Source organism: Opisthocomus hoazin, chromosome 33 (assembly GCF_030867145.1).
Source record: "Opisthocomus hoazin isolate bOpiHoa1 chromosome 33, bOpiHoa1.hap1, whole genome shotgun sequence".
Taxonomy (NCBI): Eukaryota; Metazoa; Chordata; class Aves; order Opisthocomiformes; family Opisthocomidae; genus Opisthocomus; species Opisthocomus hoazin.
In genome coordinates this window covers 3,592,837-3,619,375 of record NC_134446.1, presented here as the reverse complement: position 1 = coordinate 3,619,375, position 26,539 = coordinate 3,592,837, and the positions used below count along the sequence as shown (strand labels likewise).

Below are 26,539 nucleotides of genomic sequence, written 5' to 3'. Positions count from 1 at the left end.
GCTTTTACCTCTGTATAAATAAATTTTCTACTCAAAACCTCCTTTGAATTGTATTTCACTTATTTAAGAAGTAATAGAGTGAACCCTGCCAATGAGCTTTGTAAAATCACGTTTTTCTTAGTTTTCAGGAAAATCTTTTCTTGCAAAACCTTAAAGTGATCATTTAAGCAACCTAACGACTTGTTTGCGACACAGGTACGGATGCTGCATGTGCTTAGGATGGTGTAGTCCTAAAGGAGCAGCTGTTCTGAGTTCTGGTCCCTTTGAGTAATACTTCCTCCTAACTGTCCCCAGAATAGGCCCAATTCTGTCCCTCTGAGGTCTGACATCTATTCTCTCCCCAAGCCTGACAAGTGTTACCATATATCTGGGCAGCTCTCCCTCACTTGCAAGTACCAGATCCAAGTGAACACCACCTTGGTTGGTCTGCCTAGTATCTCTGTTAGAAAGCTGACTCCAAGAACCTCCAGAAACCAAAAGGAGAATTTGCACCTGCTGTGTTCCCCTCCAATGAATGTCCAAGAACTTAAAGTGCCCAGTAAGAGTTGAGGTTGTTGACGCAAAGGCTTCCTCAGATTGCTTAACTAAGACTTTGTCCCCTTCCCCAGCCTGACTGCAGGTTCTTTTTCTCCCAGTATGATGTCACCCTAACTGGGCTCTCCTCTGACCCTCATATACAAGGCTTCAACCAATCTGTTCCCTGTCCAGTAGAGGAGCTCCATACATCCCATCAGCTCCTTCACACTGGAGGCATACCCCTCCTGCTTCTCCGTGTCTGTCTCTGCCGAAGAGCCTGTATCCATCAGTTGCAGCCCCCATTGTTGCCTTCGTAGGCGTGGCGACCTGGTTCAGGAACGGCACGGCGACCTACCCCCCGGCCGCTCGGGCCATCAGCTTGCAGACACCAATGTGGTGGACAGCAAATGGCGTTTATTGATAAGTAGCACAGCATTATATAGCTTAGGTTTACAGCGTCACTTCTGTCTGCTTACGTCATGGGCTAAACGCTACTGGTTATCAGGAGAGGAGGGGGGGGGCTTACCTTTCCGTACAGCGCGACATCTTCCAACCGCCAGGCCCTAACTATCCACACTCGTGGAGAGGCCTTTGCATTTTAAGCTTATTCAGTTGAAGTGTCGCAGATAGTGTTTTTTTTGTTTGGGCTTTATATAAAAGGTCAGAAGGCTTCCCTCGTCTGCAAAAGACTAGCGTGGTGAAAGCCAAGGCAAAGCATGGAGAGCTTCAGGCACACTCTGTTTTCGAAAGGCTGTTAAAGCCTGTCTTTGTAAGTAATTTAGTTTGAGTGTCTCTGCTCTGCAAAAAGTGAATCAAAAGAATTCACATCCCTTTGGTTAATTCAAACTAGATGATTAGCTTAAGAGGGGAGAGACAACTTTACTGTGAGCCAATTCTGCCTTCCTTGTGAAAGCAAACTGAAAAAAGCCCCAACATTTCTGTGATTCAAATTCTAGCACTGCCAGTTTCATTACTGTCCTGGTTTTAGCTTGGATAGAGTTAATCTTCCTCCCAGTAGCTGCTGTGCTTTGGAGGTAGTAGAACACTGCTGACAATGCGGATGTTTTCAGTCATTGCTATGAAGTCAGGGACTTTTCCAGTCATTGCTATGAAGTCAGGGACTTTTCCAGTCTCCCATGCTCAGCTAACGAGCAGGAGCTGGGAGGGAGCACAGCCAGCCCAAGCTGGGCAGCGGAAATATTCCATGCCAGGGATGGCATGCTCAATTTGTAAGGGTGGCTAGCAGGGGGGTAGGCATCCTTTTTCTTTTATTCGCTTTTCTATGAGTTGGAATCCTCTCTTGTCTGGGAGTTCAAACTTTTGCAGGAGTTTGGTCTTTTGGGGAATTTTGCAAAATTCATGAAATCCGTGAGTTTTAGGTTCTGTGATCGCTGCTGGGGGACTGGCTGGGAATCAGTCATTGGGTGGTGGGAAAATTGTACTGTACAGAGTTTGTTTTGCATATTCAGTCGTAGTAGCAGCGGTACTATTTCCTTTGCTGTCTTATTAAACTGTCTTTATCTCAGCCCCCGAGTTTCCCCTTTTATCCACTTCTGCTCCCCATCGCACTGGGGGGGGAAGGGGAGGGGTGAGCGAGCGGCTGTCAGGTCCTCGTTGCCGGCTGCTGCGTTAAACCCCAACAGTTTCCACTGAAATGTGAAGCACTGCCCAGCTGAGAAGTGTGGCTGTTGACGGATCAAGCTCGCAGAAGCAGAGTTGGCAGGCTCTCCTCTCTGTTCTGTCAGTCCCGAGCACTGGCAGCATAAGGAAATCACTTTTAGTTAACAGCTCGGAAGGCAATGGCACAGAGTTTCATGCATTATCCAAGCGCCTGTTTCGTTTCAGGGCAAGCCAGTCAGACGTTAGAATCTGGTTTCTGCAGGGGAGACCTTGCTGTGGTTTGTTTTTCTCCAAAGATCTACTGGTTTTGTAGCCTACCAGAAGCAAAAGCAACTGAATCTCAATCAGGAAGGAACCTCGTGCATTAGCAGACTCTCTTTTTGTGACCTCTGAGACCCTTTTGCTGTTGGCATTGAAACTATTTTTAGAAAAAAGAAAAAGATTTTGCTGCTTGTGTTTGATTGTCAAACCCAAAGATTACTTGAAATGTACTGTTAGTGTGTTTGAGACAACAAAAGCATGATGTTACATGTAAAATGTTGCTTTTACAGCTGTAAAGGTATTCTCCGAAGTGCTATGCAATTACATTCCTATGAATTCACGAATGTTTTTTTTCTGAATTCATGTTGTTTTCAGAATACGCCGATGATAATGCCCTGATTCCGAAGAACTCATCAGTTATTGTCAGAAGAATCCCTGCCAGAGGACTCAGAGCGACCAGCAAAACATATGCTGCGTAGGTATCTGTAAAGCATTGCCTGCTCGGTTAGAGGTTTCAGGGTGTTAACTTCGTTTATGGATGTCAGTTCAGAGAGGCGTTCAGGTTGTACCTCTCCTGCTAAAGCTGCTGTTAGTTTTTGGTGGAACGGGGTGGATTTTAACGAGTGTCCCCCAAAGCAGACAGACATTTTTAGGCCTGCTGGGACATGGGGTTCAAACTCCAACAATGGTAACTTTTAAGATGATGCTGTCGGGTTTGTTCTTGGGCTTGATTGTTCTGAGACCCAAGCGGTAATCCCGTTTCCTCTGTGTGGAGAGATTCCTTATTCTCTGTGTTTGCTTTTACTGCTTTTGTAGTAGAGAGGTAGGCATTTGTGCTGAGTGTAAACTTACCATCTACTCCATGCTCCAAAGAGCCTGATTCTCAGTGTTTGACTAGTTCTTGCATTTGGGGGAGGGGGGTGGGATATGGCAAGTGTTCTTACACCCCAAATCTGGGTTTTTTTGCACACGAGCTATAGGGGGAAGACCAAGGGCTGCCAGCTGGTGACCCACGCAAACAAGAAGTTTAGAACTCGTAATTTGTGATGAAGTAGACATGTGATTTGTGGGTTTTTTTTTAGTTGCACTGCATGTCCCAAGAGAGACCAGGTTATGGATACAAATAAATTTCCACATTCACTAGACTATCAGAACACTTTGTTTTGGTTTTCAGGTTCTGTAATCTGCTTTCACTGCTTTAAGCTGGGTACAAGTGCTTGATTTTAACTTCTGATCACCTTTATTTCTTCTTCCAGAAGTCAAACCGAGCCAGGGAGTGGAACATCAAAAGCAGTACGTAAAAAACCAATCTCACACTTTTTTTCTGTAAAACTGCACTTAATTCTAAACGGTGTAGCCTTGTGCTAGTTTTCCACACATTGCCTTCAAACATGGTATATGCTGTAAATGCACTGTGTTTGATTCAGCATAGCAAAAGCTGAGGAATGCCATCACTGGCACAGTTCTAATGTGAATATTGGTATTTGTGCCTACTGATGCATTGTATTTCATATTGAATATGCTGGAATACTTCCTGTATGATTTTGTGTTGTACAGATAATGCAGGATCATTTTTAGATCACGTAGGTTCGAGGTTTGCACAGCTGAACAGGGTGCCGTGTTCTACACCTGTCTGTCTGTAGCTGGTTAAATGAACGCTTGCATAGCTTGTTGTGTGCTTTTTGTTTCTTGCAAGAAGAATTGTTTGGAGTGTATTTTTTTCCATTTTCATGTTGTATCACTTACCTTTTGTTTTTAAATACTTTTTTTTGCCTAATGGTTTTTGACTATGTTATCAAAAACCACGGAGAACCCATTGTTGTTAAACTTGGTGTCCTGTTTCTTACTTCCACCTTGGGGGTTCAAACAAACACAAACCCCAACTTATCTGATACGTTTTGAGGCCAGATCTTGCAGCTAAATGATTTCTTTTGATGTCCTTAAAAAGTGGGTATTTGTTCTTAAGCCTGTATAATTGAAATGATATTGTTTGGGCCCCTCTGAGTACATCAATGTCTTTCATAGATTGCCGTGAATGTAAATGTTGTTACACAACGTGGGATTGTCACGTTCTGCATGTGATCTTTCCACTTGGCACCAGGCGTCTGTGTCTCTCTAACTGAAAGCATCTATGTTTCTGTAGCTGCACCTACCCAAATTCTGAAGATCACTCTTCTCTTCTACTAGATCTTTCCAAATTTATTCATTGCTTCCTTTTTACTGATATTTTCTAAATACTTCTATAGTACTGAGGCCTGTAGAATAATAAAAAAGCTATCTGTATGTCTTGCAGAGAGCTGAGTGCCCTGAAAAGTCCTCCCTGAGCAGGTGTGCTCATGCCACACCTCACTCTTTGCACAGCGTGAGTCTGCTCCTAAGGTGTCGAGCTCTCTCACCAGGCACTGGTAAGCAGGGTACCAGCTTCAGGGAAAGCCCAGCTTCAGGAACACACTCTGTTCCTGGGTGACTGAATCTGCACTCAGATCAACATATCTCTGTTCCAGGGTCTGTTTACAGGGGTCTCTAGATCATTTACGAACATTCCATCTTCATTCCCTCCAAGGTAAATGCAGAGTGACTCCATTTTAGATGAGGCAAGGCAGGACACTGGTCTCCTCTAACATCAGACACCTCAGTGCAGATGTCTTTGTCAAATCAAGTTGTCTAGAGTTCCCTTTCTAGTCAAAGGATGGAAAGAAAATGTCTTGACTGAGGTGTCTGGAGAGAGGAGGCCATCTTTGGGTTCTGTGAGCTGCCTCTGTGGCCTGAATACACAACGGGGATCATCTTCGGGCTTAATTTGGCAGCTCTACTTTCCCAGGAGGAGTTTGTGATGTACTATTACCAACCATGAAATTTTTCATAGCACGCTGCAAAGGAGTTCGCAGTGTGTGCAGTAATGTACAGCCTCCAAACCACACTTTGAACTTCAGCTTGGAAGGGAGTTCACTTGAACGGAGAATGCAGGAGTGACCTAATACCCAGGCTGTGTGAGGGCTGATCAGGTTCCTGGAGGCCAGCATATCGAAGGAACCAAAAGATTTAAATGTGCTGCAAGGAGGAGCTACACTGGAGATGGGTCAAGACACTCTGCCAGAGCAAGAGTGGACAGACACCCAAACAGCGGTTATCTAAAACAAGGGGAGACAATTTCACAGAATCACAGAATCACAGAATAGTAGGGGTTGGAAGGGACCTCTGTGGGTCATCTAGTCCAACCCTCCTGCTGAAGCAGGGTCATCTACAGCAGGCTGCACAGGACCTTGTCCAGGCAGGTCTTGAATATCTCCAGAGAAGGAGACTCCACAACCTTCCTGGGCAGCCTGTGCCAGTGCTCCGTCACCCTCAGAGGGAAGAAGTTCTTCCTCACATTCAGATGAAACTTCCTGTGCCTCAGTTTGTGCCCGTTGCCCCTTGTCCTGTTGCTTGGCATCACTGAAAAGAGTTTGGCCTCATCCTCCTGACACCCACCCTGAAGATATTTATAAGCATTTATTAGGTCCCCTCGCAGCCTTCTCTTCTTCAGGCTGAACAAGCCCAGCTCCCTCAGCCTCTCCTCGTAGGGGAGATGTTCCAGTCCCCTCACCATCCTTGTAGCCCTCCGCTGGACTCTCTCCAGTAGCTCTTCATCTTCCTTGAAGTGGGGAGCCCAGAACTGGACACAGTACTCCAGATGAGGCCTCACTGGGGCAGTGTAGAGGGGAAGGAGAACCTCCCTCGACCTTCTGGCCACACTCCTCCTAATGCACCCCAGAATGCCATTGGCTTTCTTGGCAGCTAGGGCACGCTGCTGGCTCATGGTTAACCTGTCGTCCACCAGGACACCCAGGTCTCTCTCCATAGAGCTGCTCTACAGCAGGTCCACCCCAAGCCTGTACTGGTGCATGAGGTTGTTCCTCCCCAGGTACAGGACCCTGCATTTGACCTTGTTGAACCACATCAGGTTCCTCTCTGCCCAACTTTCCACCCTATCCAGGTCACGCTGAATGGCAGCACAGCCTTCTGGTGTGTTTACCACTTCTCCCAGTTTGGTGTCATCAGCAAACTTACTGAGGGTACATTCTAACTCTTTATCCAGGTCACTGATGAAGAAGTTAAACAAGACTGGGCTGAGTACTGACCCGTGGGGAACACCACTTGTTACCAGCCTCCAACTAGACTTAGCGCCGCTGATGAGAACCCTCTGAGTTCTGCCATTCAGCCAGTTCTCAATCCACCTCACTGACCACTTATCCAGCCCATACTTCCTGAGCTTCCCTAGGAGGATGTAATGGGAGACTGTGTCAAAAGCCTTGCTGAAGTAGAGGTAGACAACGTCCACTGCTCTCCCCTCGTCTACCCAGCCTGTCATGACATTGTAGGAAGCTATCAGATTGGTCAAGCATGATTTCCCCTTGGAGAATCCATGCTGACTACTCCTGATAACCTTCTTTTCCTCCACTTGCTTGATGATGACCTCTAGGATGAGCTGCTCCATCATCTTTCCCGGGATGGAGGTGAGGCTGACCGGCCTGTAGTTCCCTGGGTCCTCCTTCTTGCCCTTTTCCTAAAGCTCAGCCTAAAGCTCCCAAGAGGTAGTTTATGGCTGGTGCCACTGCAGAAGAGAACTTGGCTGTGTCATCTCTCCAGGAAGGTGAAGGCTCTTGCTAGGTTGCTTCATGTCTCCTCTAGAAGTAAGGGAGGCCCAGTTCCCTCAAACTCTCCTCACAGTTTGTGCTTTAGGCCTCAAGCTCCATCTTGGAACACCTCATCTGTGGCATCATGGTTAGAGTAGGGGGTTACAGTTAGGACTGTGGTAGAGCTAGGGTTGGTCAATGGATGGTGTATGGTTTAAGATAAAGTCAGGATTACAGTTAGGTTAGGATTAGGTTACGGTTAGGGTGAGGGTTAGGTTAGGGTTGTTGGCTAGGGTTCAGTTCATCACCCCCATTGTTGCTCATAATACATCCATTTGATTCATTATTTAATTCTTTCTCAAGTAAGGGTCTGCTCAATTGGGTTCTGTTTCCTTTTTCCATTTCATTAGCTATTCTTCAAACAGTGCTCACAAATACTTCCTCAGTGTTACATATTCACCAAATTTGCCATCCGTTAATTACAACTTCTGTGGGGTTTTTTTTCTGGGGGGGGCTGTTGTTTGTCTCATTTTTTTTTTTTTTAAATAAACAACAGAAGAGATTTGTATCTTCAGCACAGATTTCAACCATCTTTTTAATCTTTTCCCTTTTTTCTTTAAAGGAATGGAGTTAGCACTTCACTTGGAAATATGCATTACAGGGTTAACTTTTTGGAAAAGTCAGACGCAGTGACTAAGCTCTTCATATTAGACTCTGGCATATTCCTTAATATGTGTCTGTGCCCCCTTCCTTCTCTGTTACTTCTATCATGGCTCGGACGCAGTGTTTTACTATTCACTACCCACTCTCAAATCTTCTTATTCACAGGCTTAACCCACAGTTCCCTAACCTTTAACCACTTCAGTGCTGATTACCCTTCAGTAGTTTCCTTTCTGTTTCAAACCTTTAACCTTCTTAGTCACCCTTTTAGATCCTTTCTGTTGCTCATGCACCCACCGGAGCAGATGAATGAAAATGAAAATTGTCTCAGTAGGTCTACTTGTTGCTCTTCAAGGAGTATTGTTATATCTTTGGAGTAGTTCTCCAAAATTTATCTGGGATAGATGGGATCACTCCTCTTCAGACCACTTAAAGTTACATTTATATGCTGCTTACATCTGAAATTTAATTTAATTTATTTCTTCTTTCTAATTTGGGATTTTTACTACCTCCCTGAATATGTCCTGCTTTTGGAACTGTTTTGGTGTTTGAAGACACTGTGTCTTCTAATTTGTTCTCACTTTATATTCATTACTATGCTTTCAGGGCTCCACTCTTTCTCTCACCTTGAGCTTAGCCAGCGCAGCAGCAGAACCTGCCTTAATAGCAAGTGTTGTCCCATCTCAGAGTTCTGCCACTCCAAAATTCAGTTTCTCTCACTTTTTAGCACTTTCTTCTCTTAATCCATTTGCTTCTTGAGAGAAGCTTATTTGTTGAGGGCTACCCTGAAAGGCAACTAAGCACCACAAGCTGCCTACTCACAGCTCCCTGCTGCAGCAGTATAGGAGAGAGAATAGGAATGGCAAAAGTGACAAAAACGTGTGGGTTGAGATAAAGAGGCTTTAGTAAGTAAAGCAAAAGTGTCATGTTCAAGCAAAGCAAAATGAGGAATTCATTCACTACTTCCCATCGGCAGGCAGGTGTTCAGCCATTAATGGGAAAGCAGGGATCCATCATGCATAATGCTTACTTTGGAAGACAAATGACATAACCATGAATATTCCTCTTTCCGCCTTCTTTCCCCTCATCTTTATTGCAGATCATGATGTCATATAGTAGGGAATATCTCTTTGGTCAGTTGATGTCTGACTTTGTCCTCTCGTAACTTCTTGTCTCCCTCAGTCTACTTGCTGGTGGGGTAATGTGAGAAACAAAGGCAGCCTTGGCACTGTGCAAGCACTATTCAGCAATAACCAAAACATCCTTCTGTTATTGACACTGTTTTCATCACAAACCCAAAACACAGCACCATACAAGCTGCTATGAAGAAAATTATCTCCACCCCAGCCATATCCAGTGCAAAGAATCTCCCCTCCCTCGTCATTCCTGCTAACAGCTCTGTCTCATTCCCTGCCCATTGCAGACCTATCGTCTGCAATATAAATGTGGTCACCAAACAAACTCCTCCTGAGGCCTTACACAAGCTCTTCGACCTCAATGAACACAGAGGTGCCTTACAGAGGTCCTCCTCTCCCCAAGATATGCTTCCTCAACTGGTGTTTTTAGGAGACTTGAATGGTGAATGGAGAAACACGGCCATCCCCTGAAGATGAGATGGAAATCACTGAGAGCTTCTGAACTTTTTAGTTAACGATTAGGCAGTGATTTGCAATCTTTAGGGATGCGAGAGAGGGTGGAGGGAACTCGGCAATAAACAAGGTATTGGACTGTGGCCTTTAGCAAATACTTACAAGCATGCCTGAGCCCAGAAATGGAAAGCAGTTGATGTCAGTTGATGGAGGAGGAGTAGGTGTGCACTGGGAATGTGGCTGAAAGCGCCTGCACAAAGCAGGGATGACAGAAAAGCTTCCATCATGTGCACTTACTTCAGCCTTCGAGATGGAGAATGCCAGTTGTCTGAGGGTTGGCTGAATGGTGCTCATCATGCCCCATGGCTGACCTTCCTCTTTTCACCTCCTGTTAAAGACAATGTTGAGAGAGTTGGGCACTGCGGTATGGAAGCACTGGGATGGAAATTTCAGGGAAGCCACTTGGCTGGTTAACACCAGAGGATCTGCCCAGACAAAGCCCCTATGTACTGTAAGAGGAAATAAAATGCTCATAGGGAAGAGACTGGGGAAGGCAGTGTGGGTTGCACCGTCCTGGGGAAAAGGCAAGCCATTCGTGCGCCTGTCATCACACAAGGACCTGGCTGTGCTTGGAGGGTAATGAGGACAGGGAAAATCATCTGTGAGGTGAGCAAGTGGAAGAAAAGAAGGCTATCAGGAGCAGTCAGCATGGATTCACCAAGGGGAAATCATGCCTGACCAATCTAATAGCTTTCTACGATGACATGACTGGCTGGGTAGATGAAGGGAGAGCCGTGGATGTTGTCTACCTGGACTTCAGCAAGGCTTTCGACACAGTCTCCCATGATATCCTCCTAGGGAAGCTCAGGAAGTGTGGGCTGGATGAGTGGTCGGTGAGGTGGATTGAGAACTGGCTGAATGGCAGAACTCAGAGGGTTCTCATCAGCGGCGCTGAGTCTAGTTGGAGGCTGGTAACAAGTGGTGTCCCCCAGGGGTCAGTACTCAGCCCAGTCTTGTTTAACTTCTTCGTCAACGACCTGGATGAAGAGTTAGAATGTACCCTCAGCAAGTTTGCTGATGACACCAAACTGGGAGGTGTGGTAGACACACCAGAAGGCTGTGCTGCCATTCAGCATGACCTGGATAGGCTGGAAAGCTGGCAGAGAGAAACCTGAGGAGGTTCAACAAAGGCAAATGCAGGGTCCTGCACCTGGGGAGGAACAACCTCATGCACCAGTACAGGCTTGGGGCGGACCTGCTGGAGAGCAGCTGTGCGGAGAGGGACCTGGGTGTCCTGGTGGACGACAGGTTAACCATGAGCCAGCAGTGTGCCCTGGCTGCCAAGAAAGCCAATGGAATCCTGGGGTGCATCAAGAAGAGTGTGACCAGCAGGTCGAGGGAGGTTCTCCTTCCCCTCTACACTGCCCCAGTGAGGCCTCATCTGGAGTGCTGTGTCCAGTTCTGGGCTCTCCAGTTCAAGAAAGATGAAGAGCTACTGGAGAGAGTCCAGTGGAGGGCTACAAGGATGATGAGGAGACTGGAACATCTCCCCTATGAGGAGAGGCTGAGGGAGCTGGGCTTGTTCAGCCTGAAGAAGAGAAGGCTGCGAGGGGACCTAATAAATGCTTATAAATATCTGAAGGGTGGGTGTCAGGAGGATGGGGCCAAGCTCTTTTCAGTAGTGCCCAGTGACAGGACAAGGGGCAATGGGCACAAACTGAGGCATAGGAAGTTCTGTCTGAACATGAGGAAGAACTTCTTCCCTCTGAGGGTGACGGAGCACTGGCACAGGCTGCCCAGGGAGGTTGTGGAGTCTCCTTCTCTGGAGATATTCAAGACCTGCCTGGACAAGGTCCTGTACAGCTTGCTGTAGGTGACCCTGCTTCAGGAGAAGGGTTGGACTAGATGACCCACAGAGGTCCCTTCCAACCCCTACTATTCTGTGTTTCTGTGATTCTGTGATTCTGTGAGTTGTATGTTGTAGGAAAAATCGCAGCAGGAACAACCTGAACCAATAGAGAGTGAGCTTCAAAATGAACTGGCAAATTGCAACGACCACTCAAACCAAGCTGGTGTCGTGCCCAAAAATCAAATATGCTACTTCTCCTGTCCCAAGCGACCACCTTGAGAGATGGGACCCAAATAATTGCCTGTTCTTACGGATATTTGGGAAGTGGCAGAAGCTCATGGAATTGGAATATAATATTTGTCTCTCCATCAAGCGACAGGCGATAGTAGTTAATGACAATTTATAAATTCATATGTTGGGTACAAAGACAGTTAAAGTACGCAGTATAAGTGGTAAGTGTTGCTAAGAGAGGATTTCAGGAATGAGAAACAGATACAAGTCAAATTCTGTAGGACCTGAACACGATATAAGTGGTACAGAGCAAAGCACAGAGATGGTATTGGGCCTTGCTAGGATGGAGGTAACCTTCCCCATAGTCGACCAGGTAGTGCTGTGCTGGCTGTTGATAACACACCAAGATTTTGGCTCTTGAGGTGTAGTGCTTGCACAGCACCAAGGCTATCTCTTCAACCTCCCTCCCCTGCAAAGGCCAGTAGACTGGGGGTGGGCAAGAGGTTGTGAGAGCACAGGGAGTGTTTTGTACGCTCTTGGGATCTGTGCTTCACAATATAATGGGTTTTCCATCGGTCTGAGGCTATCCACTGTGGAAAGTGGGCTTAGGAGGAGGCAACATAGACTTAGTGTACAGTGGAGGAATGTCTTTTACATTTTATTGAAGTATGCCTGCCTTTTTGTTTGTTTGTTGGCAAGTAAGAAACATCCTTCTGTGCCTGTGTGAAGCTCATTCTCCAGGTAAAGTAGGTGGGAATTGGTGCCAACAGGCTGAAATATGCAGCTACAGACTTCAGTTGAGAAAACAGCAGCTGCTTGACAATGTTGGTGTCTGGCAGGTGGTGTGCAGAGCTGCGTAAGGGTAATACTGTCCTGAGTGCCCAGCTGCCTCTTTTTTTGCCGCTCTGATCCAGACCCTCACTGTATTTTGCCTGTCACTGCCTATGTGGCCTGCCTGACCACGGGACAGTAATGGGGGTTTCCAGAGGGGAACATTGACACCTCCTGTTGATCCACTCAGCCTGGAAGAGCAATTCCCACTGCAGCAAGCAGTCTGTCCAGTGTTTAGAGAGGGACAGTCAGTGATTATTTCAGTCTGCTTCCAATTCTGTTCCCCAGGAGAGACCCTGATGCCTTTCAGGAGCTCTGAGCCCTGGAGAATCACACCTCGAGGGATCAGGGGGGCAGGGGTAGGAGGCAGAGAAAGTGTTGTCTTGGGCTGGCCTTCTGCTGCTGAGCTGAGCTGGGCTCCTGGGATGGAGGGAGCTCACGGCAACAGGACAGCACTGCACAGAGAGACAGCTCTGCCCAGGAGCAGCTCCTCTGCAAAGTGCAGCAGGGCTGATGGCAGTGCCTGCAGGCACCAAGGGGAGATGAGCGAGGCAGAGAGAGGTTAAAGGCAGTCTGGGAGGGGGGGTGGCAGGATTCTGAGGGTTAACAGAGGGAGAAATCTTCACAGCCCTTCATATGGTAGGTATCTGCTGGCAGGGCAAAGAAGCATCTGTTCCTAGAGACATCTCTAGAAGCTGGCACATCCCACAGCCTATGGGATTTTCCAGGAGGACTCTCACTACTTGTCTGGTGCCGAGGAGGAGGACATGCTCCAAAGCAGGGCTGCCCTGCTGCACCATCATAGACACAGAGCATGAAGGCTGCCTTCTTCCAGGAACGGTCAAAGAGGTGTGAAAGTGGGTGTTCAGCCAGGGGTGCCCAGGGCTGTCCTTCAGAGCAGGGTCCCTGCACTCTAAGGGCTGTGTGCTGGGCCAGGGACTCTGCCTCCTGCCAGGGTCAGCACTCCGCCTGCCCGTGGAGCTCCTCGTGGCACTCTGGGGAGAAAATGTGGGTGGAAGGTGCAACCCCTGTCAAGGGCAGGACAGGGTCTATCAGCTTTTTAGAGGGTGCTGCTGGGGTCAGAGCTGCTCACAGCTCCAGAACACTGCTAGGAAAGTCCAAAGGTGCTTTTTCAGGGAGATCCCTGAAAGGGAAGGGGTCTGTCTTTTGAGGTTTCTCATCTTGGTTAACTGGACAAGCAGTGGAACATTTCCAAGGGGACTTTTCAACTGAAAGGTCAAAGGAGGGATTACTGTATGGATAAGGATCTGTCCTGAGTCTGTATTTCCAGTTTGCATCTCTGGGGGCTACAGACAGCACCAGCATCACCTTTCCAGCCTCCTCATGGTTTGTGGGATATGTTTGTTAGCCCCTGTACACACAGAGAGGCTGTAGGGCAGAGCTGGGCACACAGGGGCTGGGATGGGGTCTGTGGGCACTGGCAGGGAAGAGACGTGTGGCCAGAGAAACAGATCCTGGCAGGGGAAGCTCCAGGTAGTAGAAATGGGTAGAAAAGGAGGGAACTGCCAATGCAAACCCTGTTGCAGGGCAGATACGGGCACCTCCTGGCCACTCCTGCAGTGCAGATGGTTTCTCTCAGCAACTCCCTTCCTCTGTCCTCTCTCACCAAGCACAGCGCTTGGCCCTCACAGCACTTGAGTCTAGGGTTGGAGTCAGCTGTCTGTCCAGCAGACCAGCAGATGAGGTGAAGGCCACGACTCCTGCCATGTTCCGAATTTCTGCTGACCAGCAAACAGACTGAGGGTAGCTATCCTGCATTATCACTGTCTGAAAGGTTACGTGCACAGCTGGGTAAGGGTTATGTTTTCCTGAGTGCCTGGTGGCCTCCCCCTTGGCCTGTCTCAGCCAGACCCTCACTGCATTTTGCCTTGTTTCTCCATTTGCCTCTTTTAAAGTTATCTTTTTATTGCTGTCAGACTCCCTGGGGATGGGAATTTCAACTGCAGAGTCTCATACTGATCCTGTTCATCCAGTCAAGCAGGTGTGTCCGTGGGAACAATTGTCCCAGCTTTCCTCTAACCTGGGGGGCTGTGGGCAATGCAGTCTGTGAGGCTGGGGAAGGAAGTAAGTTTTCTCTTACTGAAATGACAACTTTAGGATACTTGGCTATCTCCTTGGGGTGTCCCTCCAAGCTCTGAGCTGCGCTTCAGCAAGCAAACCTGTCTCATAGCACCTTTGTAGCATCGCAAAGCCCCATGGAGAAATGCAGAGTCTATACAACTCCGGGAATGCTGCTGGGTGGATGAAATGAGCCACGTATACGCTTGGCTAGAAATGAGGTTCTGAGTCCTTGAGAAAGGGTGAGACACTGAGGAGTCTGCAGTGGTTCCCTCTGCTGTCAGCAGTGTCTGGTTGTACGACGTAACAGTGTGATCATCCTCCATCTCTGAAAGGTGCAAGCCAAAGGCAGCTGGGAAAGGGCAGAGGGACAAGTAAGCTCACATCACTTTGCTCTAAGCCACAGCCATTCCTCTTGCTTCACAGGACTCCTGCTGCTCTCCCTGAGTGCAGCAGAAGGGCAGAGGGTTTCTGACATCCAAGAACATTCCCCAGCTGAGATGGGGGAGCTGTAAGAAACCCCAAGCCTCTCAAACTTCTTTGTGCCATCCAGGTTCTTTAGCACCAGAAGTGCAGATGCTGACAAGCCCTTTTGTGTTAGGAGTTGTTTCAAGTCAAACACCAGGACTGGTGCCTCCCCCCGCCATTCCCATGAACCCACTGCTGAAGAGCAGGGCTAACTCCTTGGGCAGCCCTGCTCCTCACACGACATTCAGCCAGTACTGACCACAGCTCCAGTCATGGAGCTGGGGAAGATCCCCAGAAAAATGAAAATGGGGGTGTGCAGCAGGGGCTGAATCTGTGGAAAAGGCTTTGATTTAGCTTAGAGAAGTCTCTGCTAATGGTGTTTTTCTTCTTGAACAGGTGCCCATGCCCAGAGGCAGCAAATGTCCAACAGCAGCTCCATCACTGAATTCCTCCTCCTGGCATTCACAGAGACACGGGAGCTGCAGCTCTTGCTCTTCTGGCTCTTCCTGGGCATCTACCTGACTGCCGCCCTGGGCAACGGCCTCATCATCATCACTGTAGCCTGCAACCACTGCCTCCACACTCCCATGTACTTCTTCCTCCTCAATCTCTCTGTTCTTGACTTTGGACTAATATCCACCACTCTCCCCAAATCCATGGCCAATTCCCTCTGGGACAGCAGGGCCATTTCCTACCCAGGATGTGCTGCACAGCTCTTTTTTTTTCTCTTCTTCATCACAGACGAGTATTTTCTCCTCACTGTCATGGCCTACGACCGCTACATTGCCATCTGCAAACCCCTGCACTACGCGACTCTGCTGGGCAGCAGAGCTTGTGTCCACATGGCAGCAGCTGCCTGGGGCACTGGGTTTCTCTATGCTCTGCTGCACACTGCCAATACATTTTCACTACTGCTCTGCAGAGGTAATGCTGTGGACCAGTTCTTCTGTGAAATCCCCCAGATCCTCAGACTTGCCTGCTCACACTCCTACCTCAGGGAAATTGTGCTTCTTGTGATTACTACCTCTTTTGGGTTTGGGTGTTTTGTTTTCATTGTGGTGTCTTATGTGCAGATCTTCAGGGTCGTGCTGAGGATCCCCTCTGAGCAGGGACAACACAAAACCTTTTCCACGTGTCTCCCTCACCTGGCTGTGGTCTCCCTGTTCATCAGCACTGTCGTGTTTGCCCACCTGAAGCCCCCCTCCATCTCCTCCCCATTTCTAGACCTGGTGGTGGCAGTGCTGTACTCGGTGGTGCCTCCAACACTGAACCCCCTCATCTACAGCATGAGGAACCAGGAGCTCATAGGTGCTCTGTGGAAACTGACTCAATGGACCCTGTTTCACCGACAATGACCTGCCTCTGCTTCTCTTGACATATCCCAGAGTTTATCTTACACCTCTGCTTTTTTCTAATGTGATAATCCTAAATATAGATAATTTTCTGGCTTTATACTACATGTCTTCATGCTTGATCTTATTGTTCCTGACTCTTGCAGAAGACTATGTCAGATGTGATCTGTGAGACAGCAGCTCTTCAACAAAATGGGATCTGCCAGGTACAGTGCCTGAAAACTGAGCTCTTCCTCTAAAGTTGCTTCCAAGAAAATATCCAAAGAACTGGTCTTCTGAAGAGTCTCTTCTCCTTTTGTTCTCAGTGTTTTTGGAGTTAAGCTCATGCCTCTATTTGGTTCCACTGGGCAAAATGTTCCGGTTTTAAAGCTCTCTTCTTGGTGTCCAATGGCAGTGGAGATGGTCCCCGAGTTCCCCATTACCTCCTCAAGGGTCTTCTTGTATGACATGACTGACGGCATATACCAGACTCTCTGGAAATGAATTTGGAGAGGTGAGGAGAGGAGAGGATAGGGACACACCACATGTCATAGGGTTGGAACGAATGGAGACTCATGCCGCGATTGAGAGACTGGACACCGCTTGATGCAAGCAGGATGATCGTTTGATTGTTCTTACACACATAAGTTTATACAGATCAGAAGGCAGCATGTTTTAAACTGATTGGTTAAGTTTCAAACTAGGCACCTACTGATTGGTTAACACAGTTGCTAATACAGACACATTCTTTTCCTAAGCTCATCTAAACTAAGGCCATGCAGACACATTCTTTTCTTATCTTATCTAAGGCCCTGCTTCCTCCTTCAGGATGGCTCGGCACTATCTCCCTTCTTCCCAGGGTCAGGATGGCTCGGCACTAACTCCCTTCTTCCCAGGGTTTATGGCCCACAAGTTCCAACACATCCTTCCTTATCAATTGCACCGTGCTGGGGGCCCTGCTGAGGCCCACATCTCCCCCTTCCTGTTGTACAATAAGAATTCCTTTTACTGAGCGTGTTATTAGTTTTTGCAAACACTGCAACAGGCATGGAAGGAGTAATAACAGAAAAATAAAAACAGCCAAAGTATACACTGCTGTCTTTATAGCATTTACACAAAACCCATGGTTCACAAGTGTTACAGAAAAGACACGAAACTTTCGTGACTGGTGTTTCTATATGCTGGTTCATACAGTCCTTCTATTTTTATGATTCAACCGTCCTGATTGTCCCGGTCCTCTGGAGGAGGTTCACCAACTTGCTGCTCAGAAGGTTGGTCCCGGGTGCGATCCCATTTGTCCTCAGACGGTTGTGGCAACGATTCACGGAAAGGCCGCACGCTTTTCACTGGAATCCATCGGGGACCTCTTTCTGTGGAAACACAAGCATAACCTCTGCCCCACGTGATAAGGAGGTAGGGTCCCATGATCTTACCTGTTTCAGGATCTCGAATCAATACTGGGGCCTTGATTGTTGCTTCAGACGAAGCATTTGTATTAAAATGACAAACTATCGGAGGGTTGCTGTCTAACAGAGAACAATTTAAAAAATTAAAAACATATAAGGCTTTCTGTAGACACTCCTCAGGGGTAGCAGTCCCTACTCCCCCTTTTTGTTGTTGTAATAAACGTTTCAGAGATTGATGAGAGCGTTCAATTAAGGATTGGCCTGTAGGGGAGTGAGGAATGCCAGTAACGTGAGTAATCCCCCAGGAGTTAAAAAAAGCTTTTGTTGCAGCGGACACGTAGGCAGGGCCGTTGTCCGTCTTGATTTGAGAGGGTATACCTAAAGTGGCAAAGGCACGCATTAAATGTTTTTGAACATCATGTGTCTTTTCTCCTGTGTGGCAGGAGGCAAATAGGGCACCAGAAAAGGTATCAATGGAAGAGTGAATACATTTTAGATGACCAAATTCTGAAAAGTGGGTTACATCGGTTTGCCACAGTTGTAAGCTCTGCAGTCCCCTAGGATTAACCCCTCCCGCTACCGACGGAAAGGAGTGTTTTTGACAGTCAGGACACACGGCGATAATGTTAGTTGCTTGCTGGGTGGTGAGGTCAAATTGCCGTTTAAGACCTCCAGCATTCTGGTGAAAGAAAGAATGGCTGAGTTTAGCCTGTGCTATGCGATCCGGTAATACTTGCACTGGCAATGTAAGCATATCAGCTCGTCGATTCCCTTCTGCAATAAAACCAGGTAAAACAGTATGTGCCCTGACGTGCATGACAAAATAGGGATGAGGGCGTGAGTCCAGGAGGAAAATAAGTTCCTGCAATAAAGCAAACAATTCAGAATGTGAGACATCACGTAACACAGATGCTTCAGCCCGTTCAACAATTCCTGCAACATAAGCTGAGTCAGTAATTATGTTAAGCGGTGTGGACCACTTTCGGAAAACTCGAACAACTGTGTTCAGTTCTACTATCTGAGGAGAACCAGGTACAGTCTCTATATCCGAGTCCCATTGTCCACGCTGGTCATCCCACCATAAGATGACCGATTTATGCGACTTTCCAGAGCCGTCCGTAAACACGGTGAGGGCCTGCAAGTGTTGGTTGCTTCTTTTTGGCCTGGACAGAAGATGAAAGTCAGCATTGAGTAGCTTATGAGATGGCGGGTGAGAAGTAAGTTGTCCTGTATAGCCAGCTATTGCTACACTGAAGGCATGGGATTGTTGGTGGAGCCACTGTAAGTAAGTACTTGCCACAGGCAAACAGATGCAGGCAAAGTCCATTCCTGATAGTGTCAGTAAACGTTGCCGGGCTCTAATGATTAAAGATGCAAACATCTCGTGCTGTGTTGAAATAGTCTTTGTGGACTGATTGGGTAAGAAAACCCATTCAATAATCAGCAGTGGGTCTGATTTCTGAGAATCCCACTGAAATATTAGCGCATGAGGTTGTCAAGTGGGGTTCAAAATAATCAGAAAAAAAGGTAGCTCGGGAGCCCATCGGTGTGCTTGTCGGAGACTAATTGCTGTAGCAACCTTTTGCAGGGAAGTAGTGGCTTCAGGGTCAAGACTGCGGGGGGAGCGTAAGTCAGTGTCCCCTTTTAGCAGTCTAAATAAAGGACTTAAATCTGCATTAGAAATCCCCAACAGTGGTCGAACCCAATTGATTGTTCCCAATAATTTCTGTGCATCATGTAAATTTTGTATGTCTGTCTGTATCTGTAGAGGTTGGGGAATTATAGTCTGGGCCCTGATGCGCCAACCTAAGTATTTCCATGGAGATATTTTTTGAATTTTTTCCGGCGCAATACAGAGGCCTGCCGAGTTAACGGCAGCCATGACAAGGGCTACGGCTTCCTCCATGACTCCATGGAGTTGTGCAGCCACCAGGATGTCATCCATATAGTGATACAACAAGACACTGGTCATCGTAGTTCTAACAGGGGTAAGTACTTTAGCTACGTACCACTGACAAATCGTAGGACTATTCTTCATTTCCTGTGGCAGCACAGCCCACTGGTATCTTTGCAACGGGGCTTGCATGTTGACGCTTGGAACTGAAAAGGCAAATTTAGGAGCATCATCTGGATGCAGTGGGATATTAAAAAAGCAGTCTTTGAGGTCAATGACAGTCAAGTGCCAATCTCGAGGGATCATAGTAGGGGACGGGAGTCCTGGTTGAAGGGCTCCCATATCTTCCATAGTGTCATTAATTTTTCTAAGGTCATGGAGTAAGTGCCACTTGCCAGTTTGTTTCTTGATGACAAAGACAGGTGAATTCCAAGGGCTAGTGGAGGGCACGATGTGCTCTTTTGTTAACTGCTCCGTGACTAATTCCTGGAGGGCGCGAAGCTTTTCCAGAGGGAGGGGCCATTGATCTACCCAAATAGGGTCATCGGTTTTCCAAGTTAATTTCAGGGTGTCGCGCACTTCAATGGCCCCATCTAAAAATGGGTCCGAATGGACATTCCCCACTGAGACAGTACGTCGCGCCCCCACAGAACCCTAGGAACAGGTAATACAAAAGGCTTAACAGAAGCTGTATGCCCTTCCGGACCTTGGATTTGGATTAATTCTACGCTTTGGTGACTTTTACCAGTTCCCCCAATTCCAGCCAATGTCTGGGAAACGTTAGCCAGAGGCCATTGTGGAGGCCACTTGGCCTGGGATATTACTGTGACATCAGCTCCAGTATCAATAATCCCATTTAATATTACTTGCTGCCCCCCACGAATAAGGGTACATTGGTACACAGGTCGTTTTTGGGAAATAGACTGTACCCATGAAATTTGTGGGTCCCCCGTAGATCCAAACCCTCCCTGCCTTTGTTGAGGCTGGTTAGGAATTGGGGAGTCCGTCACTGCAGGAATCAATACCAATTGTGCTATGCGGCTGCCTTCTGGCACCGTGCAGGGAGGAAACGGGGTCCATGCCATGATTTTAATTTCATCATTACTGTCAGAATCAATAACCTCTGGTAGTACAAAAAGTCCTGACAAGGTGGTAGATGATCTTCCTAACAAAAGCGCTTGAGTTTTTGGGGGTAGGGGCCCTGAAACATTTGTTAACAATAAGTGAACCGAGGAATCGAGCAACGTTACTGTGTGAGAGGTTGCCAGGTCCAATCCGGCGCTAGCAGGTGTTGTTGGGTGGAGACTTGAGACACTGCTGATTCCCTCTGTAGGGGTTGAAACGTCGGCTGCGGTACTTGTGTCTGCGCGCGTCGCTGCCCCGCGCTCCGCGATCGGTTTCCCTGTATCGGTTGACCCTGGAAATCATACTTAGACCGACATTGATTAGCATAATGACGCCCTTTTCAGCATCTAGGGCAGACCCCAAGGGCCTGGGCCTGGTACCAGCATTGGTAGCCAAACGGTTCCTTTTCAAATGACCTGGTTTGCCGCAACCATAACAATTCCCGGGCCCCCCAGAGCTGTGCATGGCCGCGAAAGCAGCAGCCATGGCTTCAAATTTATGATCCATAGTGCCAATTCTATTACAAGCCTCTACCATTTCCACCAGTGTGGGGTTTGGATTTGGGAGAGATTTCAGTAACATTTTACAATCCACATTAGCATTTTCTACAGCCAATTTTAACAACAAAATCTCCCGCGCTTCCGTATTGTCTATCTGACGTTCCAGGGCTTGCTTCAGCCTGTCAATAAATTGCATATAAGGTTCCCGGGGGTCCTGGGTAATCGTAGTGAAGGTTTTTTGCGGTTTTTGTGAGTCAGGGACTTTAAAAAGGGCTTTTTTTAGCTTCTTCACGAATTGCTTCAAGAGCTTCCCGTGGGATATCCCGGGCTTGAGCCACCGGATCAGAATACTGACCCGTGCCAGTAAGGTGCTCGATAGTCAGCGCAGCTATAGCTGCATTGCTGTGACCCACGTAAGTCGTGAGAAGTGCCTGGAGCCCCCCCCTCCAGTGTGACTCCCACAGGGAGTACTGTGTTCGAGTCAGTAACAGTTGTGCTAAAGATTTTAAATCATGTGGAGTCATAACATAAGTGTTGAAAACAGAAGACAACAAACTTGTAAAATACGGAGACGAAAGCCCGTGCTCAGTAACAGTACGACGCAGTTCCTTAATTACCGAGAAAGATAAAGCCTCCCACTGAGCCCCCTGACCCTGATAGATCACGGGGGCTACAATTGTTTTAGCGATTTCTAACTCCCCCTCCTTCAAGGCTTGGCGTTTTATATTAGCCCACACATCGCGCGGGTTAGGGGGGTAGAGATCCGGTTCTTTTTCAGGATCCACCGGACCCGGGTCAAAAGGATCCCCCTCTGGGGGGTATCCTGCAGCACACACTCTTAAGGGTTTGTTCTCCGGCAGCACCGAAGGCGCCGTGGGAGAGTTATCCTCCTCCCCTGCTTTGTCTTTATGATTTTTCTCTTGCGCTTTTAAGGTCTCAAAAACACTCCTCCACCAGGGGAGCATACGCTGCGCTTCAGCGTTCCCTGTTGTTGCCGCGTCCCATAGTTTCACCCCCACATCGTCCCAAAGTTCCCGCGTAAAGACAGTAGACGCAGTTACGGTGGGCATCTTCACCTGTACCCATTTAAGTATCAGTTTAAGATCGTGCCCAGAAATATTCTTTCCATGTCTTTTAAGGAGAGCTTTCATAAGCTCATATACGTCTCTCTCTGGGGAAGATGTCTGACTTCCCATGTTTCCCACAGCTCACCTCTCTGCTCCGGAGGGATTGTTTAAGCCGGCTCCTGCTTCCTTTCAGCAGCTCATTCAACGTCCTGTGGGACTCGCAGCATGCCACGCAGATAGGTGGTTTTTCTCCGAATCACGTCGGGGTCACCAATTTGCCGCGACTGAGAGACGGGACACCGCTTGATGCAAGCAGGATGATCGTTTTATTGTTCTTACACACATACATTTATACAGATCAGAAGGCAGCATGTTTTAAACTGATTGGTTAAGTTTCAAACTAGGCACCTACTGATTGGTTAACACAGTTGCTAATACAGACACATTCTTTTCCTAAGCTTATCTAAACTAAGGCCATGCAGACACATTGTTTTCTTATCTAAGGCCCTGCTTCCTCCTTCAGGATGGCTCGGCACTATCTCTCTTCTTCCCAGGGTCAGGATGGCTCGGCACTAACTCCCTTCTTCCCAGGGTTTATGGCCCACAAGTTCCAACACATCCTCCCTTATCAATTGCACAGCGCTAGGGGCCCTGCTGAGGCCCACAGTGCACTTGTGTACATACGCTGTTAACCTTTCTGCCAGAGAAAGCGTCAAATCTCATCAAGCACAGTGTCAGGTATTGGAGGAGGGAAGGACTGTAAGCATCTTGGATGCAGTGGCCAGCTGGGGCACCCTCTCTCTCCCTGCACTTCTGCCACTTTTTTGCCACTTTAGGAAGGGTCCCATGGTGCAATCCTCCACTCCAGAGCCCCTCGCATTGGTGGCTTCGCTGAAGATCAATGGAAATGCACAAAAGAAAGATGAATCAAATGAAGATAAGAGAGAGGAGGAAGAGGAGTTAAATTTTAATGAGGACATTGTTTGCCCACATAATCACCTGTGCATATCTGAAATCAAATAGAGGATGATTTTGAGGGAAACCTGGGAGAAACTCAAGCAATATTTTCCAAAGGCCCCTGAATTCCCAAAGAAGAAAGTATGCAGCTCCCAGTGCAAGATTTTGGAGCGCGAAGGACAGGAAAACAAAGCTCTGCATAAGATGGTGGCCAGCAAGCAGAAGACGTCTCTCCAGAACCTCTGTTTCACGATAAATGCAGAGTTTGCCTGGGCAGCTGGCCTCAGGAGACAGATGAGCTATATATTGTTTCACAGTTCTTTGTAGAAGAAAGGAGGGAATTTGGCAGGAGGCCGATGTGATATAGCTCTATGTCCTTGGTAGGAAACAGCACTCTTCTCTGCCCCCGTGGTGGCCTCCTGTTCACCCTGTACTTCCATGACCAATGAAGACTCCAAACTTTGAGTTCTAATATGTCCCAGAGGGTGGCAGAGGATTCAAAAACTCTTCATCGTGGGTTGTGTCATCAAAACCACCTAAATGCAAGCTGCTGGTACGGATCCTGAGAGCGCACTTTACACCTCTAAGCCCCAACTCTGTCCAGAGTGCAGAGAAGGGCTGTTATGCCAACAGCAGCGGGACCTGCGTGAGTACACCCAAGCAACCCTCTCCATCCATAAAGTGGTGGATAATAAAAGGAAATGAAGGGTGCTGCTCCAGAGCTGAATGTGAGCAGCTCAGAAGCTGAAGAGGAAAGGGAGGAAAACAAGCCAGATGGGGAGCAAGACCCACATTTTAACCAGGCCAATGGTGATGCGAAGTGCCAGGAGATCTTGTGCCACATGATCTTGCACCAGAGTTATAGCAATTACCAAAAGCAAGGCATCAGGTGGAGTAGCCGTCACTGAAGAGTCTGAGGGGAGAAAGCAGTGCTTGTTTCTGCTAATCAGATGCAGAAAGGGCTGAAAATACAGATTTTGCATGCATTTTCAGTTGCTCCCTTCAAACAGAATTTGTCAATCGTCAGGAAGATCCTGAGCGACGACACCACAATGCTCAGCAGCCTGGGAGTCATCCCCGAGTCCGTCATTTTATTAGAAGCTGATGAACCAATTGCAGATTACACAGCGATGGATGACGTTATGCAAGTTTGAATGCCTCAAGAGGGATTTAAAGGGGCTGGTTTACTTGGACACTGATGGTTTTCTAAGCATTGGCAACACAGGAGCAGCCAGAAGGGAAGAGGATTTTGGACATGGTAGAGCATTAAAGGAAAAAAAGATGGATACCCCCCCAATGCCTTGTGTCAAAGCAGATTGCACTGAAGGACTGTGGTGGTGCAACCCCCCGTCATATTTGGCAATCCCAGAACTAGCTAACCTTCCATCCTTGCTCATAATGAGCAGGCGTGACTGGCCAAAATCTCAAAACCAACCAACATTGTATTCTTGCTTACACTGCAAGGATAGTTAGCTGATATGACTGGCCATTTGCCTCACCTTTGAAGGAGAGCATTGAATAGGGACGACTTGGCACTTTCCTTGCCTTTGCTCAAGAGCTGTAGTTGGGCCAATCAGGTGCTCCCTGACCTCACCTGAAACTCCTGATGCCTAGAGTCACACCCGCCTGGTAAAGGTCAGAACTGTACATTCTGGGTAGTACTGGAATTGCATAGTTGCTGTCTAAATATCAGGATTGTAGCATGTGGGTTGTGACCAGGATGGAAAATCACTGATGCCTGAAGTCAATCATCTTCAGACCCTATAAACAGCGGTACCAAGGAAGGCCCTTTGAGCATTTCTGCTCTGCAGCAGTCTGTGCCCAGTAGCTCCCTCTGAGTGGGACACTTCTCAGAGTAACTCACGAACTACCTGAGCTGCTCTCTTTGAGACTCAGCCTTTGCCTGTTGACAATTCATTTGATTTGAAGTGAGTATTTCACTGAACTCAAAGGGAATTTTTATCAATGTGTGTGTGTGAATAGTTTCAAAACATAATATCCTATTACTGTGATTGTAATAGTAAATTCTTTCTAACCACTCTGTAACTGCTAAGTTATCCAGTGATTAATACCTGCTAAATTCCTGTGATTCTCTCACTAAACTGTGAACGTACCATGAACTGCTGGTAAACACATCCCTTAGACATAAACCGATGTGGTCTAAGGCCGGTTCTGGATCCAGCCACACCGAGGCTCCTCTCTGAGAAGGAGTTTAGAAAGCAAGGCGGTCCATTCTGAACCTGGGGACTCAATGGAAGGTTTTCCCTATCACCTTACACTTTGCTTTTACCTCTGTATAAATAAATTTTCTACTCAAAACCTCCTTTGAATTGTATTTCACTTATTTAAGAAGTAATAGAGTGAACCCTGCCAATGAGCTTTGTAAAATCATGTTTTTCTTAGTTTTCAGGAAAATCTTTTCTTGCAAAACCTTAAAGTGATCATTTAAGCAACCTAACGACTTGTTTGCGACACAGGTACGGATGCTGCATGTGCTTAGGATGGTGTAGTCCTAAAGGAGCAGCTGTTCTGAGTTCTGATCCCTTTGAGTAATACTTCCTCCTAACTGTCCCCAGAATAGGCCCAATTCTGTCCCTCTGAGGTCTGACATCTACTCTCTCCCCAAGCCTGACAAGTGTTACCATATATCTGGGCAGCTCTCCCTCACTTGCAAGTACCAGATCCAAGTGAACACCACCTTGGTTGGTCTGCCTAGTATCTCTGTTAGAAAGCTGACTCCAAGAACCTCCAGAAACCAAAAGGAGAATTTGCACCTGCTGTGTTCCCCACCAATGAATGTCCAAGAACTTAAAGTGCCCAGTAAGAGTTGAGGTTGTTGAAGCAAAGGCTTCCTCAGATTGCTTAACTAAGACTTTGTCCCCTTCCCCAGCCTGACTGCAGGTTCTTTTTCTCCCAGTATGATGTCACCCTAACTGGGCTCTCCTCTGACCCTCATATAGAAGGCTTCAACCAATCTGTTCCCTGTCCAGTAGAGGAGCTCCATACATCCCATCAGCTCCTTCACACTGGAGGCATACCCCTCCTGCTTCTCCGTGTCTGTCTCTGCCGAAGAGCCTGTATCCATCAGTTGCAGCCCCCATTGTTGCCTTCATAGGCATGGCGACCTGGTTCAGGAACGGCACGGCGACCTACCCCCTGGCCGCTCGGGCCATCAGCTTGCAGACACCAATGTGGTGGACAGCAAATGGCATTTATTGATAAGTAGCACAGCATTATATAGCTTAGGTTTACAGCGTCACTTCCGTCTGCTTACGTCATGGGCTAAGCGCTATTGGCTATCAGGAGAGGAGGGGGGGGCCTACCTTTCCGTACAGCGCGACATCTTCCGACCGCCAGGCCCTAACTATCCACATTTCCCCCCTCCTTATGCTTAACTAAATAGGCTAATACAAAATATAAAAGTTTGAATACTTAACCTTAAGACTTAATATCTGGCCAGACTTAACGTTAATTAACCTTAACTACAATTTTAAAAATGTAAATATTAAAATCTTACGATTACAAAGATAAGGTACCTT

General features: G+C 47.5%; 1 protein-coding gene and 1 pseudogene across 1 annotated transcript; both read left to right on the top strand.

The window, feature by feature from the left end:
* Positions 1-15,139: 15,139 nt before the first annotated feature.
* On the top strand, positions 15,140-16,075 carry LOC104327267 (olfactory receptor 14A16-like). The gene has a single exon (XM_075445859.1). The coding sequence runs from the start codon at positions 15,140-15,142 to the stop codon at positions 16,073-16,075; it is 936 nt and encodes a 311-aa protein (XP_075301974.1).
* A 6,814-nt stretch (positions 16,076-22,889) lies between these two features.
* On the top strand, positions 22,890-24,199 carry LOC104327269 (ubiquitin carboxyl-terminal hydrolase 48-like; annotated as a pseudogene).
* The last annotated feature ends 2,340 nt before the right edge of the window (positions 24,200-26,539 follow it).

Coding starts and splice junctions, on each gene's coding strand:
- LOC104327267 (XM_075445859.1), top strand. CDS start 15,140: ATGTCCAACAGCAGCTCCATCACTGAATTCCTCCTCCTGGCATTCACA.